Genomic DNA, 18,215 nt, shown 5'->3' on the forward strand with positions numbered 1-18,215 from the left:
GTGTTCATTTAAATATTGTGATGATTCGCACTTCTACCATCCTTTTAGACAGTGAATTCTAGGTACCCACTATCCTCTGATGGGAAATTAGGGAAATCTCTGAATCCCCTCTAAACCCCCTGTTCTCCTGGCTACTGACAAAGGCAAATCTTTCTTCCTATCTATGCCCCTCATAATTTTGCAATCCTCAAGTTTTCCCCAGCATCTCCCCTCACCTCCTCTGCGATAAGGAAATCAAACCTAATATATCTAGAGTCTTTTTATAGTTGAAACACTCAAGTACAATTACCATCCTAGTTAATCATCTTTGCACCCTTTCTAATGCGATTAGATCTTTCCTATAGTGTGGTAACTAAAACTGCACACTGTATTCCAGCTGTGGCCTAAGATAATGTACAGTTCTGTCATAATCTCTCTGCTGTTTTATTCAGTGCTCAAAGTCAGAAGTGGAGGTGTAGGTGTTGGACTGAGGTAGATAAAGTCAGAAGTCACACAACACCAAGTTATAGTCCAACAGGTTTGTTTGAAATCGCAAGCTTTCAGAGCACTGCTCCTTCATCAGGTAACCTCACATTAATATTCAATGCTTCACGAATAAAGGTCTGTTCATATCATCCTATTGTCTAAAGCTTTCCTCCTCACTATTTATCATGCCACCAAATTTTATGTTACCTGTGAACTTACTGACCAAACGTCTTACATTCACATCTAGATATTTACAAACAGCAAAGGACCCAGCTCCGAGCTGGTACGCTACTGGACACAGCTTCCTGTCACAAAAACACCCTTCAACTGTTACCCTCTTCTTCCTATCACTGAATAATTTTGAATCCAATTTACTAAATTTCACTGGATTCTTTGGAGCCTTGCCTTCTTTACCAGTTTTCCCAGTGACAGCTTGTCAAACATTTTATTGACGTCCATGCTAAAATACATCAACTGCACTCTCACATATACACCTAGTCACCTCCTTAAAAGATTAAAACCTTTCAGTCATGACCTCATTCTTGAAAAGCCATGCTGACTATTTTTCATTGACCCTTGCCTCTCCAAGCGGATTTTAATGAATTTTCTTCAGAATTTATTTCTAAATGTTTTCCTGCCGATCTGTTAGACTCAATGGCTGAAAGTTTTGGTTTATCCCTACCATTCCTCTTAAATAATGGAACTTCTTCATGGTCCTCAATTCCCTGGCATCTCTGTTATGGCCAGAGAAGATTTTAAATTAATGTCAGGGTCCCTGTAATCACCTCATTTGCCTCCCACAGAAACCTAGGATACATCTTATCTGTATCAGGGAACTTATTCAATTGTGGGCTACTAAAACCATCATTACCTCCTCTTTTTCAATTGTAATTTATTCAAAATATGTTTCAGTCCTCTACCATAATTTCAATACTAACATCATCTTTCTCTTGAGTGAATACAGATACAAACATATGTATTTAAAACCTCACCTATATCTCCTGACTCATCCTAGTTTCAAACTTCAGCTCAGCACTGTCCCCATGACTTGTCCGGACTTGTCCGACCTGCCTATCTCCTTTTCCACCTATCCTCTCCACCCTCTCCTCCCTGACCTATCACCTTCATCCCCTCCCCCACTCACCCATTGTACTCTATGCTACTCTCTCCCCACCCCCACCCTCCCCAAGCTTATCTCTCCACACTTCAGGCTCACTGCCTTTATTCCTGATGAAGGGCTTTTGCCCGAAACGTCGATTTCGTTGCTCATTGGATGCTGCCTGAATTGCTGTGATCTTCCAGCACCACTGATCCAGAATCCACACACAATTTGCCATTTTAATTCTTAATGGGCTGTACTCTTTCCTGGTTATCCTCTTGCTTCTAATAATATTTTAATTAACCTGTTCAGATGTGAAATGACATATCTTTGGAACAGGTGGGATTTGAACCTCGACATCCAAGTTCTCTGGACTTGTTGGTCCCACTTTTCATTTTCATGGGAACGTGTTAGTCTCACTATTCTTTTTATCATACTAAAATTAGCCAGGCCCCAAATCAGATTATTTCTGGTCTACCTTTGTCACTTTCATTGACCATCTTAAACTTTACTTAGTTATGGTCACTATCACTGAAATGCTGTTCTACTGATTCTTCTGCCATTTGCCCAACTTCATTCTCTACAATTAGGTCTAGCACCACTTCCCTTCTTGTAGGATTTCCTATCTTAAAAAGCTCCCTGACACATTTGAAGAATTCTATCCCCTCTAAGACTTTGTCGATCCCAGGTAACATTGGAGAAACTGAACTCCTCTGCTATTATTACCCAATTATTTTCACGGTTGTCTGTATCAGGGAACTTATTCAATTGTGGGCTACATCTCTGCCCTTCTGTCTTTCCCTGTCTGTTAGAGATCAGTAGTATGCTCTCAACAATGTGTTTGTCCCCTTTTTGTTTTTTACTTTCTACACATGGGTCTCACTCGAGGAACCATCTGAGATAGCAACCGTTCTTATTACAGTCATTGATTACTTGGTCACCACCTCCTAGTTTACATCCCTCCACGTGTTGCTAGAAGATTCTCTACACTGGAACATTGAGCTGCTAGTCTGCCCTCCTCCCTCAACCATGTCATCAGGATATATTTTATTTCCCCCACTTGATCATTCTTTTTACTACTCTCACAGTTTCTCCAAGTAATTATTTTGCACTTTATTGTTCTTTAATTATCTTTTACCTGATCTAACTTTTGAAAATTCGTTCACAGGATGTGGGTGTCACAGTTTGGTTGCATTTCTTGCCCATCCCTAATTGCTCTTAAGAAGGTTTTGCTGAACCGCCTTTTGGAAACTGCAGTCCATGTGGAATCTCTTTGTCATTTCAAACTCAAAATTATACATTTCTTTCCATAACCCCCATGTATCTCTTTACAATTGCCTCACATTGTATCTCCATGTATTTTTGATCTGAGTCCATCTACAACACATTTTCTCCACACTTCTCTCAAGCTCTGATTTCTTTCTCTTCCTTCTCCCTATATTTATCCTCTGTTCGGTGTATCAATCTGATGCACTGTTTATTTCCTCTGCCCCTCCGTTTCTCCCTGTCGGAGTGCTGTATGGAGCTCCTGGCCTCTATTTACCCCTGACAGCCCCCCCAGTCTCAGTCTTGTCTGTCTGTCTGCTAAGGATGGGGACACTCTCTCTGTGCCAATGAGCGCTTTGCCGTGTGCAGGTGTCAGATTCCGTCAGAGGGGTGTGGACGCGCCGGGGAGCAGTCGGAGTTCGCTCGCCATCCGCAGCATCATGTCTCCAGCTGCATCCCTGTGAAGTATGGGCTCGCCATCCCCGGCGGAGCGGGGCAGCAGCAGCAAGAGAGGCAGCGACAAGCCGGACAAGAGCCCCCTGGTCCCGGGACAGCAGGCGGACCTCGCCAGCCCCTGGAACGGGCACCTCTTCCTCTGGGACTGGGCCAGGAGGCCGGCTCGCATGGGAGACGGAGCGCTGCTCAGCCGGGACCGGAGCCGATCGCGTTAAGGAGGCACAGACCACCCCCCATACCCCGCTTTCCCCTTCCCAGCCCCCCCAACCAATCCCCCAGGGTCCCAGCCGGAGCCATGGCGGCTCTCTGGCTGCAGGAGTTCCAGCGGCAGAGCGACGAAGCTCCGCAGCCGTACCCCGGAGAGGAAGCCGAGCAGCAGCCCGGCAGCAAGCGGCCGCCGCCTGGCCCTCTGGCCGGCCTCCTCCTGATGGACGAACATCTGCCGGTGCTGGCGGCCGAGCGACAAGAGGCTCCGGGCGAGGAGACGGCCGCTCACCCGGGCATCGAGGAGCTGCTGTGTCAGCTCCGGCAGAAGGACAGCGACCTGATCCTGGCGGCCAAGCTGGGCAAAGCGCTCCTGGAGAGGAACCAGGAGCTCAGCAACCAGTTCGAGATGATGCAGAGGGAGCTCACAGACAAACTGGAGGTAACTGGGGAGGGGAGGGGAGAGGGGACAACGACTGCTCAGACCCCACAACCCAGTACCTCACACTCTTCTTTGCCCCCCCCCACACTCTTCTTCCCCAATGCTCTTCCCCCACACTCTGTTTCCCCCCCCACACTCTGTTTCCCCCCCACACTCTGTTCCCCCCCCACGCTCTGTTCCCCCCCCACGCTCTGTTCCCCCCCCACGCTCTGTTCCCCCCCCACGCTCTTCCCCCCCCACGCTCTTCCCCACGCTCTTCTTCCCCCCCGCTCTTCTTCCCCCCCCGCTCTTCCCCCCCGCTCTTCCCCCCCCCGCTCTTCCCCCCCCACGCTCTTCCCCCCCCACGCTCTTCCCCCCCCACGCTCTTCCCCCCCCACGCTCTTCCCCCCCACGCTCTTCCCCCCCACGCTCTTCCCCCCCCACGCTCTTCCCCCCCCACGCTCTTCCCCCCCCACGCTCTTCCCCCCCCACGCTCTTCCCCCCCCACGCTCTTCCCCCCCCACGCTCTTCCCCCCCCACGCTCTTCCCCCCCCACGCTCTTTTCCCCCCACGCTCTCCTCCCCCCGCTCTTCTGCCCACCCGCTCTTCCCCCCCACACACTCTTCTCTCCCCACCCCCCCCCCCCGCATCCCCAACACACTTCTCCCAACCTGCCTTCAGCTGACCCCATGTTGCCCTCTTTCTCCTCAGTATTATTTATCTGTATTTATAGTCCATGGTATTCCTCTCCTGTAAGCACTGTTCCATCTTAACCAGTCATGCTATTCTATTTCATCCCAGCTGGCCCCTTTCTAGTTCCCTTCATTGTGGTGTTCCCCATTTCATAACTTTGTACCCAAATTATCATGTCTATTTATGCCATGCTATATCAATGTATGTCATCACTATCTGCCACAATTACAACACTGTATTTATGAGCTGATGTTCTTCCTAGATCACACTACATGCATTCAGATTGAAAATTGAAAAACACTGCCAGAACATTCAAATCTGGAAATATTGTAATATCACAGGATATCACTAATTATATCATGTAAATGACATTGAATGTTCTGGGCAGTGCATATTTTGGTGCCAGACTTTAATAGTAGCTATTATGTTGTAATTTGCTACTGTTAAACTTAATGCAACAACCTTGTTCCGTGTCTTGCACCTTTAGGCATGGGATCGATCTTAGGCTCCATCTGCTTTGGAACAGTGAATTGATTAATGACTTGTGACCTTTCCAAACTGGAACTTTAAAGTGTTTTAGATGCGGCTGGACTGCTGATGATTCTAAGGCTGATCCGTAACTTTACGACAATTTACTGCTGGAAAGAGACAAAAAAAAACTGTAGATGCTGGAATCCAAAGTAGACAAGCATGAGGCTGGAAGAACACAGCAAGCCAGGCAACATCAGGAGGTGGAGAAGTCAACATTTTGGGTATACCTAAAGCACCGACTTCTCCACCTCCTGATGATGCCTGGCTTTCTGTGTTCTTCCAGCCTCCTGGATGTGTGGAAAGAGCAGTTTCTTCTCTGAATCAGTTTTCGGTGGCTGTGATGATGCAGTCAAACTTCATCATGAATATTGTACAGGATACCAGTAAAGTGCATTTGTTTGTCTCAGATAAGCTAAATGCACGTCTCTCTTCACTGCACAACTCCAGTCAAATGTGTCTCTTCCTGTTGCAGATGACACACTTAGAATATGCAGTAGAGAGTTACCTGTTCAGAAAAGTGTCAACTTTGTTTTGAGAGAGAAAGCTTGTGAATTTCCCATGTAATGAAAATGGACTATCGTGTCATCTTCCTCCTCCTCCTCTTCTTCCCCTCCCCACCCCTCTATCTCTGCACTCTGCATTTAGTGTGTTTGAAAAGCATGATGGTATTTGGCTGTTTAGTTTTAAGCAAGCCCTCCTTCCTGGAATTAATGCAGAACAGAGACCAGCATACAAAAGGGTGCATAGAGAATATTCCTCTTTGTGACCAAATATAGCAACTTGTCTTTCTAAAACATACATGGAACAGAATGTTACTACAGACATCAGAGCGAAAAAGCAGAAGGGGTAAAAGAAAGCTTGGGAGACATAGGCAGGTTCTTGGAAATATTGGAAAGCATGGAGGATGGTGACATGGAGAGATTTAGGGAATATATTCCAGAGGACAGGGAGCTGATGACTAAATGAGTTGTTGCCAGCATGGAACGAGGGTTGTACTGGAGTAGGCAGATCTGAGGGTCTTGGAATGCACATGTGGATTAGGTAACTGAGATAAGTAATGAAGATAACTAATGAGTTGAAGAAGTTTCTTCAAATTCATTGAGGCACAGCAAAAAAAAAGTTAAAACAAGAGGGAGTGGGAATGCGGCACAGTGTGCAGGTGCAGATGATGACCTTAGCCTCGGACATGAGCTAAGGTTTGTCGAAGGAAATCCTGGCGTATTGATTTATTAGATTGGAGAAGTTTGGTGTTAACAGTTTCATGGTTCCACATCTCTTGTGGAATTCAAGCAGATTGATGTGGTCACAGTGGGAGTACAGAGTTCTTGGAGGATGCTGAAATGGGTGCCTTTGGTTTGTTTCCCAACGTGATGGAAAGAATTTTGATGGAAATGGAGATCCCATCAACAGTCTTGAGACCAGTAAAAAAAAAAGGTACACGCTTGAAAGATGTAATGCACAAATGAAACCTAAAACTGTCAGAGAGAGAGAGAATGAACAAACTTCATGTTTTATTGGGGATCGGTTTAACTGAGTTGGCTGGATGGTTGGTTTACAGAGCAATGTGATACCAACAGCATGAGTTCAATTCCCACCCTTCTCAACCTCTTCCCTCGCCTGAGGTCTGGTGGCCCTCAGGTTAAATCATCAGCAGTCACTTCTCTCTGAGAGCACCCCTATGGTCTGGTACAACTGTGACAACACACCGACAACAACCATGTTTTATTGTTAACTCCGGGTTGATGAGACTTAGAGAAAATAGTCATTTAATTTATCATGGTGTCAAAAGAATGGTTAGGAGCTCGATTGCTACTAATCTACCTCAGTGTTTTCTCTGCAGGACCAATCTTCCTTTGCTGAGTACAACTACTCCACAGTCACAAAATAAAGGAAAAAGAAGAGCTCAGTTATATGCTGGGTTGACATACTTTTCCATTTTCTATATAGTTAAAGAGAGATGGGGATATTATTGACAAAAATAAATAGAAGCATTCAAATGCTAAAGGGAATGTCATTTTCATCTCAATAGCAGTCTCATTTTCCTGAGCTGCAGCTCAGAAGAGGCACAAATGCAGCAATGGAGTCCAAGTCTCATGCAACCTCATGGTCAAGCTTCAGAGAACAATCTTCTTCTATCCCCTTAGTCCACAAGGATCAGTGGAGCTATGGAACCTGTGGCTGCTGTTTTTGTGTAGATATATCTGGAGGGGTGGCAATGACCATTTTAGCTGGCTTCATTTATGTGTTTCCCTGGCAGGTTAGCTGTATCTCCTGAACATGTTCCTGTGCCAGGGAATGTCAGGGCTTGAGCTTGTACATTCAGACAAGTTAAAGGCTTTGCTGGCATTTATTTTGCTTGATTTGTGTTCAGGTATGAGCAAGATTGACTTAAAAAGGATTCCATTCTCTTTTTGTATTCCAGTCAGGTATGTCTAAGACTAGAACAGCTAGTGACAATTGAGCAATGAATTTTCCTAATTCAATTATTTCCTCATTAATATCTAAAAATTAAGCCTAGAAGAATGAAAATTGTTGGATGTGTTTGGTTCTTAAAGCTGAAAGCTGAGATATGGCTCCCTGAGGTCCATATTCCAACCTCATGAGCAGAGAAGGCTTTATCAACTAGGAGGCAAAATAGGGAGAAAATTAATCACCTTGCTTCTTTTCCATTCTCAACACTGTTCACTGTTCATTTCAATCCCCATGTGTAAAATGTAGTATTTACATAGATACAGTGACAAGATGGTAAGCTTTGTAAGAAATGTCGTTCTTTGCCAGAGAGCCACATTTCAAATTTTGCAAGTGATGCTCATGCAGACCCAATACACTTGCCATTCATTTAGAGGAACAGAGATTTTGAGGGTTGAACTGCTGAAGGTTGAAGTAGACTGCATAAACATTGGAGGCTGTTACACTCCACAGTTGGACTGTGGGAATATGGAAGAAATAGCCCACGTAAATATGTATGAAATATTGTCTTAACTTGCTGAACAAAATATCTGCAGAGGATAGCACATATAGCTGCATATAATGATGTACTGTTCACATAGATCTCTGTAAGATGATGAAATACAGTTCATACTGCTCACAGTGTACTGAGATAAATATGCACATTCAGACTGAAATATACTGTATGTACTGTTCATTTGACGTCTAGTTGGCTGAGATATGAGTAAGACTATGGGAAGGACATTTGAATGATGCCCTTGTTTATTTTCCATTGTTGAGCATGGAAAAGAGGAAGCAAAGGTTTTAACTTCCTCCATATGTTTTCCTCTAAGCTCTACGAAACCTTTTTTGCTTGTGAGGTTGGAGCCTGAATGTTATAGATCCATTTGGTCTTTGAGAAAGTGTTACATAAATTCTCAAACAAAACTTTAGGATTTTCTTTTTAATTCTTCCATGGTGGGAAAGTGGAATTGGCATTTTTTTTACTCGACTCTAATTGCCATTGAGAAGGTGGGAATGAACAGGGCACCTTGTGTCGGTCTATCTATAGTGCTGTTCGGAAGGGAATTCCAGGAGTTTAATCCAACAACAATGAAGGAATAGTTATGTAGTTTCAATTCAGGCAGGTGTGTGGCTTGGAGGGAAAATTCAAAGTTATGTTTTTTCCAAGCATCATCTGTCCTTGTCCTTCTAGGTGTTGGATAGTGGAGATTATGGATTTGGGAGCTGCTGTTTAAGGAGCCTTGCTGCTGTGCATCTTACAGATAGTACTCCCTGTCGTCTCTATATATTGGTGAAGGGAATTAATGTTAAAGGTGGCATCTGAGTAGCCACTCATGGGTAACTTTGCCTTGGATAGTGTTGAGCTTATTGAGTTTTTTTTTAGGAGCTGCACTCATCCAGGCAAATGGTGAGTTTGCCATCACATTCCTGATGGTAGTCAGGTTTTAGGTCAGCAGTCGGTACAGTAAATCATTCGCTGCAAAATTTCTAGTCTCTAACCTGTTCTTGTGGTCAATCATAGAATCCATTTGGCCCTTCGAATCACACCTACCCATTGAAGAGCATCCCACCGAGACCCACCCCACTTGCCTTATCCCTGTAACCTTGCATTTCCCGTAGCCAATCCACTTAACCTCCACATCTATGAACTGTGCGAGGAAACCAGAGCACCCGGAGGAAACCCACGCTGACATGGAGAGAATGTGCAAACTCTACACAAACAGTCACCCAAGATTGGAATTATACCGGGGTTCCTGGAGCTGTGAGGCACCATGCCATCCATTGGAACACCCTAGATTTGTTGGAGCTGGCCATTATTAGGCACTGTGTGATATGATTAAATTAAAAGATTAATATTCTGAGTTGATACAGATTTGAGCTCCCTCAGTTCAGTGATGAGATCATCTGTTTTTATGATGATGGGTGAAGCATAAATCTTGACCAGTTCCCTGGAAGTTCTGTCCTGCCTTTCCTGAATAGAGCCATGGAACCTTTTACCCTCATTTGATATAGGAAATGCATCCTCAGTTCAGTGTGTTATTTAAATACTCTGATATTCGAGTACTTTTATGTATTCTGCTGGATTCTTGTTAATTATTTGATTTTTGTGGAAATGGGATTTGAATCCACAACCTATTGAAAATGCTGCCAGTGATCCTTTTGAAAGCCAGGGATGGGAGAAAGTGCCCTTCTTTATACAATGTTCTCAGTCTATCAGATCTCTAATATTTTTTGGGGGGGCTCAGACTCATGGTGCACTGCTGTACACATTGTTTTTGAATGTCCAAAAGCCATTTTAAGGGCTTGATACTCTACACATGTGTATTTTCAGCAGAATCTCAGGGCCACCACTGTGCAAAGATACATTTCATCTTGATAGTTGGAATCCTCAATCCTGCAGTGTATCTAAATTTTTCCAGAAATGCATCACATGTATCTATGCAAACAAAAGTAACATAAAACAAAGCAAAGTTCTTTGTTCCGGCAGTTTCTTTCCATGCATAAAATGCTGAAATAATGCCTTCCTTACTGTTCTTCAGATGTTACACTATCACTGTGCGAAATGTCTTGTTTTATTTTTGAAATCCTCTCTAGCAATCCTCCTCAGTAATCACAGTTCCCACAATCTTTGTGTCACCTGCAAACTTACTTGTTGAGGAAGAAGATCAGTTTTGATTGTATTAAATAGAGGAGCAAGTTTAGAAAGTAGTTGGTCTACTTTCCTATTTCTTATTTTAGAGATAGGTTGACCCATTGGATTAGCAGAAGGAAGGGAAGCTTCAGAGGCCATTGTTCACATGTCCTTCATCTAGTGATGCTGAAGTGCATAAGGTTCTTGCAATTATTTATTGGAGATGCAGGTGGAGAAGACTGGGAGAGGGAATACAAACACATAAGAAAGTGCAACAGGTGCTAAAGAGAAGAATGAGCTGCCAGAAGAAATGGCGGAGGCTGGTACAATTGCAACATTTAAGAGGCATTTGGATGGGTATATGAATAGGAAGGGTTTAGAGGGATATGGGTCGGGTGCTGGCAGGTGGGACTAGATTGGGTTGGGATATCTGGTGAGCATGGACGGGTTGGACCGAAGGGTCTGTTTCCGTGCTGTACATCTCGATGACTCTATGTTCAGTCACGTTCAATGTATGGAAGTTTCTCAAGCAGTGGCAAAGATCTTGAAAATAATCTGGGCCTACGCAAACAAGGTTGTGAAACAAAGTATTCCAAAATGGAGAATTATATTCTCATTTTTGTGGAACAAATTATAGGTGTAGATTTGACTTCCTTCACAAGATTCAGAAATATGATGATTTACTTCCTTTGTTAGAAAGTTCCAACTACCCAATTAACTGAAAGGAATTTGAATGATTCATCAGATTGTGTCCCTTTCAATTGGATCAGCATGGCAAGTCGTTTGACCTGACTGGCATTCCTGGTAACTGAAAACTGAGAGTTTAATTGATGACTGCTGCAAGATATTCCAGATAGTTCATGTTCACGTTGTATTGGATCATAGTTACAGGAGAGTATCAAAGAAGGGCAAAAGGTAGGGTTTTAAAAATAGTATTGTCGTTTCTCTTCATTACGGCATCTATTACCTTGAGTCCTGCCTTCTTGGTATAAGATAAAGCAGCAGCTGCCACAGTAACTGTAAGTTGTGAGGTTCATTCACACCGCTTGGATGATTATATTCCCAGGAAAATAAATTATTCTAAGAGTTCTCTAATGATTAAATTGTTTCTAAGATTGGATGTATCTCTTTGGTCAAGGTTGCCGTGTGCTGCTCTATTCTATGTTATTATTGAAAGACCTTGCATGTGTAAATCCTATTATGTGGTAGTTTGCACAGTGAGGATTGTTATGGTTCAGGTTCTCATATACTGGCAGAGTGCTGTACAGTCACATATGGGGAAGATGGTTAGAAATCATGCATTGGCAGAATGCTGTGTTGGAGTCACACAGAGCCGGTAGCAAGGGTTGATTTTGGTGTGTAATTTTTGTGAAATTGAAGAATTTTCATTTGCATTATTCAATGTCACAACCTTTTCTTAGGCCCTCACTAAACATTCACCCACCCACGCCAAGAAGCAATGAATAAATTACCAAGTCACTGATGACGATACAGGGAGTGACGTGTTGCTGCAGAAAATGATTAGACTGATTTAACATCAGATTGTGAACTAAAGCACTTGTTTGTACACATGTATCTTTTTAATTTTTATTATTAATTTGCCTTTGATATAATTGCTCCTTTGAACATTTCTTGCTTGTTTCTCCTAAGTTCTGCATATAGAGTTTTGCACATTCTGTCCCATGCATCCTGATGTATTCAAATTAACATCAACAGCTCATACGTTCTTTCTGGAATCTGAAAACGATGGAAATGCTGATCCTATCATATTTAGACCTTCGAAGCCTAATCTTGAGATAATCATATTGCTATTGATTTGTGTACATAATTGTTCATGTTTGAGCATTTATGGATCCAATGTAATGGGGTTCAGGCCTTTTATTAAGATTTCCAACTTTTCTCAAAAAAAGCTTCAATTCCTATTAAATCCTCATTTTTACAGTTTGCTGATTTTATTTATCGAACTGTTTTACTGTTTCCCCATATCTGACCTTTGTGCACTTCTGCCATTTCAGTTTGTGACCTCTGTCCCTGATTAAAACTTCAACTCTTTTAGGATCGATTATTTGTCTTGTGTAGTTAACTGATAACTTAATCTGACTAATTTAATTTAGACTCCAATGACACAATCATTTTTGGACTAATAAATAAATATCACCCTTCCTCCACAGCACTGATTTCAGTAGAACAGACAGGATTAAAAATTGATGTAGATCACTCAGCCTATTTCTACCATCCCTGGCATTTGTAGTTATGTTGCAGCATATTACAAAATCAACCTAATTTAGCTTACAAGTTGTTGAAATGAAGTTTTTATTACCAGAAATGCAAGTTTATTTTTGCTGTCTTTTCTGCTTGTAGCAGTCTTTTAATGTGGCTTACGCTGACATTAGGGATTGGAAGTGACGTAGAACAGAATAGCCCTTCAGCCTACCACATCTGTACTGACCATGATGTTCTTCTAAACTAATCCTGTATCCCAGTTGTAAAACAAAGGGGAGTGCAGATTTGCATTGGAAATGTGACAAGGAATTGGGAGGAATGTTAATTCTTAGTATGATCAATGAAGCAAAGCTACTGCAAAGCAACCTTCTAAACTCTGGCCTAGGTATACAAATGATACAACTACTCAGATACTGAATGAGTGCATGTTTTAGTGCTGAACAGGAAAGGATGTTGTTTGCCTTACATTGGGTGATCCCTATCTTGCTAAAAGAATAGGAATATTGTGGTTTGCAGTCAGTTATCTCTCACAAAATAGATAAAAATATTGCTTACTCTGTATTTGTATTCTGGGTATAAAATCAGTTCCGGTCATATTTGAGATATGTTCAGAAATTTTCTTTTCTTTGTTTCTCCATTTTGACTAATTTCAAGTATGATTCTGTCATAGTTGGAGAAGGTGTGTCAGGTAGCAGAATCTTTATTACATTGTGAATTTATTCAATCATTAGTGACATTTTTTTATAAAATGGCGCCTGGTCTACCTTTGATGTGATGAGCCATTATTGAACAATAATAGCAAATGAATCCAATTTTCGTTGTATCCAACATCACTGTCCAGCTGCATATATTTTTGGGCAGGTGCTGAGAAAAGGTATTCACACAATTTCATTGAGGTCTATCCAATAAATAGAGCTCTGCGTACATAATGTCATGGCTTGAAGCACTTGCCCTATTCCCAGTCTGACTACTATAGTGGAAATCCCCAAATGGGAATTTGGGTAGTCAGTTTCATTTTTCAAAAACGGAAGGATTTGCTCAGACAATATGAATATTTTTTGCGACTCACTTGTGGTATAAGTATTTTTTAATTCTATTCAAAAATGAGATCACAGGATGTGTAAAATGAAAAAGGGGAAGGGAGAGGGAGACTTGTATGATTTTGGGATATTGACAAAGTTTCTCTGCATTGTGTGGGTGCTCCTGGGCATGTTTGGTCTTTACATTCTCACATAGTTTCCCACATGTTTTGTCTCTTCTGCTTCTGAGCCCTTGAACAATTTTGTCTGAAAATGGTGGTGTGTTTAGTGCTTGAAGATTCAATAGTATATGGTAATTTTCAAATAATTATTTCACTCTGACTACAATCATTTATTTTACCATGTGTTAACTGAATTATATGCTGTGGTGAAGAAGCAATCTATTGCAGCATACACTCAAAACTTAGGTCGAGCAGAGACCTGTGATTCCTGATGAAGGGCTCTGGCCCGAAACGTCCAATTTCCTGTTCCTTGGATGCTGCCTAACCTGCTGTGCTTTAACCAGCAACACATTTTCACCATTGTGAACAGCATGAATTGTTTCACAAAGATCCAAAATTTATCCAGATCAGCTGTATCCAGTTGCAAATCCTATCGTATGTCTGAAATATGTCTGGCAGTCCTTTCTGTATCTCCTCTCTGGAGCGTTTGCACTAAGGTTTCTTCTCTGAGCCCATGATCAACTACTTGTCAGTGCTTTCACCTTTAATGTTGTCCATCTTCACTCACTTTACTGCCTTCGTTTAATTCTATTCAAAGGAATTCTCCATCCAACTCTGTAACCTTAGCACCTCGATTGGCGTTAACACCTCTGAGCGTTCTGTGAGCAATAAAACTGTCTCTGACCATTTACCAAACTATCTCTCTGCCCATCCGCCCCTTAAATTCTCACCCTACCTTAAACTTGCTAATCTCTGTTCATTGGTTCTTTGTTAGTGTGCCACTATTACTGTTAACCTGAAAAGTGCATTGATTCATGCTTTCAGTGCTCAAGTCAGTACTGAAGCCATTCACTGTCTCCAGTCTCAGCCAATTGCACTAGTTTGGCCCCCATCGTTAGTCCTTAAAGGAGGTCTGAGAGTCAGAGCATCAAGAATACATGAAATAAAACTGACCCCAGTTGACAAGTAAATCAGGTTTAACTCCAACAAATATCACAAAGTTTCCCTGTTTGTTGTCAGATTCTCCATTTGCAGGATCAGCTTCTGTGTTAAGCTAAAGAAAAGTGCTCCTCTTTCCTGTGGCAAATCAGTCTACCATCTCTGAGCACTGATTGCAATAAAACTATTTCTGATCACTTTCAAGGGCTCCCTTACCATTTTCACCTATCTGTCTTCTAATCATGTGAGCCTCGACATCTTCTGGGAAAGGAAACGGTTGTTTTTCACATCCCAAACTCCCCACAACTCCCATCTGCACTTAGCTGTCTGTTTGTCCATCACAGTAGCTCTGCCAATGTTAAGCTGCACAAATCATTTATAACTGCAATGGCAAAATCCTAGCTGGCGACAACAGTTTTGCAACTACCCATATGCTCAGTCATCCCATCAACTCCACTTCTGATACCTTCATTCCCATCTGTCTCACTCTGGCCACCCTGTTAAGGTCCTCATCTCTCCTTCCCAAATGAAAGAGAATGCAATCTTGAATGGATGTAGCAGACATGAGCAGATGAGCCAATCGTGCCATGTCTGGCTGGACCATGCAAAACACTATTCGGTCACGTTCTTGAATGCCAAAAATGCAGAGTTGACCCTGTCTATTCTCCAATTTATGCTGTTACCTTAAATTGCTCTTCTCAACCCCTTCACACTTGAATATAACATGTGAGGAGCTGATGGATGTCTTCCTCATTGGGGTTAAGATTGTTTGAAGAGCTGTTTCAGCCTTTCCCCTCATTTCCTTCAAGATAAACTTCATATCAAGTTAAACACTGCACTTTCTTAACCCCCCACCCCCCACCAACACCCCTTACCTTGGAGTTATCTTCAGTTTATCTACCATCTCTCTGTGTGCCCTGTCTGAGCTTATCACTCCATCTCCAAATTTTCTTTCATCCAGAAAGTTCCTGAACATGTTGCTGACATTCGCATCCATGCTCATCTTTTTGCAGAATACCGTTATTGAATCATTACAATCTGAATTCTACCCCTAATACAGTACAGAATGACTCTTGACAAAAATCACATGATTCCTAATGTGACAGCGACAAATAAAACTTTTCCTCACCACTCTTTCAGCCTGTCTTCAGCCTTTGATAAAGTTGATTGCTTGAATACATTGAGGACACTGTATAAATTCAAGTCATGATTTAGCTCGCTATTGCAAGATTTTCAAAAGTTTACAAATATTACTAAAGGAAACAATCAGCTGATTAATATAGGGAGATTGACAGCTCCTGAAACACTCTGCCAAGTTAATTAGCTGATTTAAATAGTTGCCAGCAACTTGCAAAACTAGTGCTCCTATCTCTGGACCAAACCAAACCAACTGACTCAACAAAATCTTCAAATCAATATTTGAAGGTAGCTTGTACCAAACAAGAAATAATGAAGGAGTTTATTTTGATCATTGACTAATATAACTAAACAGTGGGACACAGCACTCAATAAGAAAGAAATTGCTTTTTTTCTTCGCTAACCTGAAGTTTGAGTTGTCACTAAAACCTAGTGTACGAGTTGTACTGGTATATATTTTTCCAGTTAAAGTTCCAAGTTTGTTTTCTATAAAATCCTCTTTTGTATTTTTAAAGAAAGCTAATGTTTTTCTGCTGTCAGAGGTAATGTGATTTCCTTTCTCCCGCCAGCATCTGGAACAAGAGAAGCACGAATTGCGAAGACGATTCGAGAACCGTGAAGGAGAGTGGGAAGGCCGTGTTGCTGAGCTGGAGAGTGATCTGAAGCAGCTTCAAGATGAATTGGAAAGGCATCAAGTCCAGTTACGTGAGGCAAACAAGGAGAAAGTAAGAGCATTAAGGGAACTCTCTGAACAGAACCAACGCCTCCTAGAACAACTCACCAGGGTAAGTTGTGCCTTGTGATAGATTTAAGCAGAAGTTTAAGCTGCTCCATCAATTTCTGACGTGAGGTTAAATTTCCTTCATTACAAATATAACATTCTGACTGTTCTATTAAGATTTTGTGAGTATGTGGTGACTGGAAGAGGGGCATGCCTCTGACCATATTTGGGGATGCAATTATTGACCGAGTGTTAAGCAGGACAGTTCTTGGCCAAGGCACAGTGGTATACCTGGAATTGTCGAGGTTGAACACTGGGGATGGGGCTTGTTAATGAGTATATGTGTGTGCATCAGGAAACTTTTGAATTTGTGTTGGCAAGGGACTTGCTGTTGAAATAGTGATATGAAGGGAATAAATCGAGATTGTAGAATATTGTGCTAACATTGTACGAAGCATTTCAATTTGAAGAAATCTGCTTTTAGCATTGTGTAGAGTATTTAATTTGGAAGGGATTAAGAAGATTTGAATCCTACACAGATGGACTGTTGTATTTGCTGTTACCATGGAAGCAGGACTACTCAATTAAGTCGCAGGGTATAAAATGGCTGAGTCATTGAATGTACAGACATGTTATCAGTGATCACTGCTTTCTGCTGCTCTCTGTAAATGGCAAATAGGCTTACACAGAAACAAAACTGACATTGAAGGGGCTGGGTTACTCCTGTAACTGTCTCAAAATTAGGTGGTGTTTATTTCATGCTTGATGTAACTCTATTTCCAATATGCACTGACACCCCTGCTATGTACCCATTAGCTCTGCAAAATGGATGTACCAATGTAGAGACACAGGCATGCATTTCACTGAAATGGAAGCAGTGTGCCATGATTTAAGAATAGACATAAAGCAATATCTGTGATTACTTGAAATCTGTCGTTGACACAGTAATTATTGGAAGTCAGTATCTGAAAGACTGGCTAATGCTTTTGATATGAACCTTAATTTGTTAAATCCCTGTGACTAATCATTATTGGCATGTTTTCCTTGCGCTTTAATTTACTGCTCAATACAATCCAATTCTTGTAGCCTTACTATTTTGGTCCCTCCTTTCTCACCTTATAAGTGACAAAACTGAGATTAGTAGCTCAACTGGAAGCTGTAAACTTACATACTATTTGGTGCAGCGCATGAATAATATAAATATCAGATTTTTAAAATTTATTGCTGGCTCTGAATCTATCATGTCACAAATTAAGAAATGCAGTGCAGTCTTTAAAACACCTCATGACTGAAATTCCTGAGAAATTTCTGAAGGAATCCACAACATCTGAACCATGCTCTCTTCTGTAATGGTTTTCTTACAGATCAGCAGTACCTTTTTATTCTAATCAAAACGGTTATTTCTGGTTAGTCACATTGTCATTGTTGTGATCTATCAATGCAAAGTACTGCTTGTCCTATATCAATGGAGGAGAGCTGCTGCTGATGGTCTTGGTTAGCATCCAGTCTGGCTCCGAGTGTGAAATAGGTGAATTTAACAGTGCATGTTGCATCTGTTATTGTAGGACCAGATTAAATCAAGGACCATAAAGGGCTGTCAACCCATTTGGGAAAGAGAAGGTGGGATAGAGGTTGATGCTTATAAACATCAGTTTGATAGCTGTGTGCTATATTTAGTCTGATGCAGAATAAGAGATTTCGTTCATTCCAAATTCAGGTCAGCAATGAAAGCTGGCTAAATTTCTCCAGTTTTCACAGAGTAGACTACACCTGGAA

The 18,215-nt window shown here is 41.9% G+C and overlaps 1 protein-coding gene across 1 annotated transcript in view; it reads left to right on the forward strand.

The window, feature by feature from the left end:
• Positions 1-3,248: 3,248 nt before the first annotated feature.
• The window catches only part of bicdl1 (BICD family like cargo adaptor 1), an 80,261-nt gene continuing 65,294 nt past the window's right edge, over positions 3,249-18,215 (forward strand). The window contains exons 1-2 of the mRNA XM_060843754.1: positions 3,249-3,932; positions 16,288-16,503. Coding sequence (XP_060699737.1) covers positions 3,582-3,932; positions 16,288-16,503 — 567 coding nt within the window. The 5' untranslated portion in view covers positions 3,249-3,581. The remainder of the gene's footprint in view (positions 3,933-16,287; positions 16,504-18,215) is intronic.

This window comes from Hemiscyllium ocellatum, chromosome 24 (genome assembly GCF_020745735.1).
Source record: "Hemiscyllium ocellatum isolate sHemOce1 chromosome 24, sHemOce1.pat.X.cur, whole genome shotgun sequence".
Lineage (NCBI taxonomy): Eukaryota > Metazoa > Chordata > Chondrichthyes > Orectolobiformes > Hemiscylliidae > Hemiscyllium > Hemiscyllium ocellatum.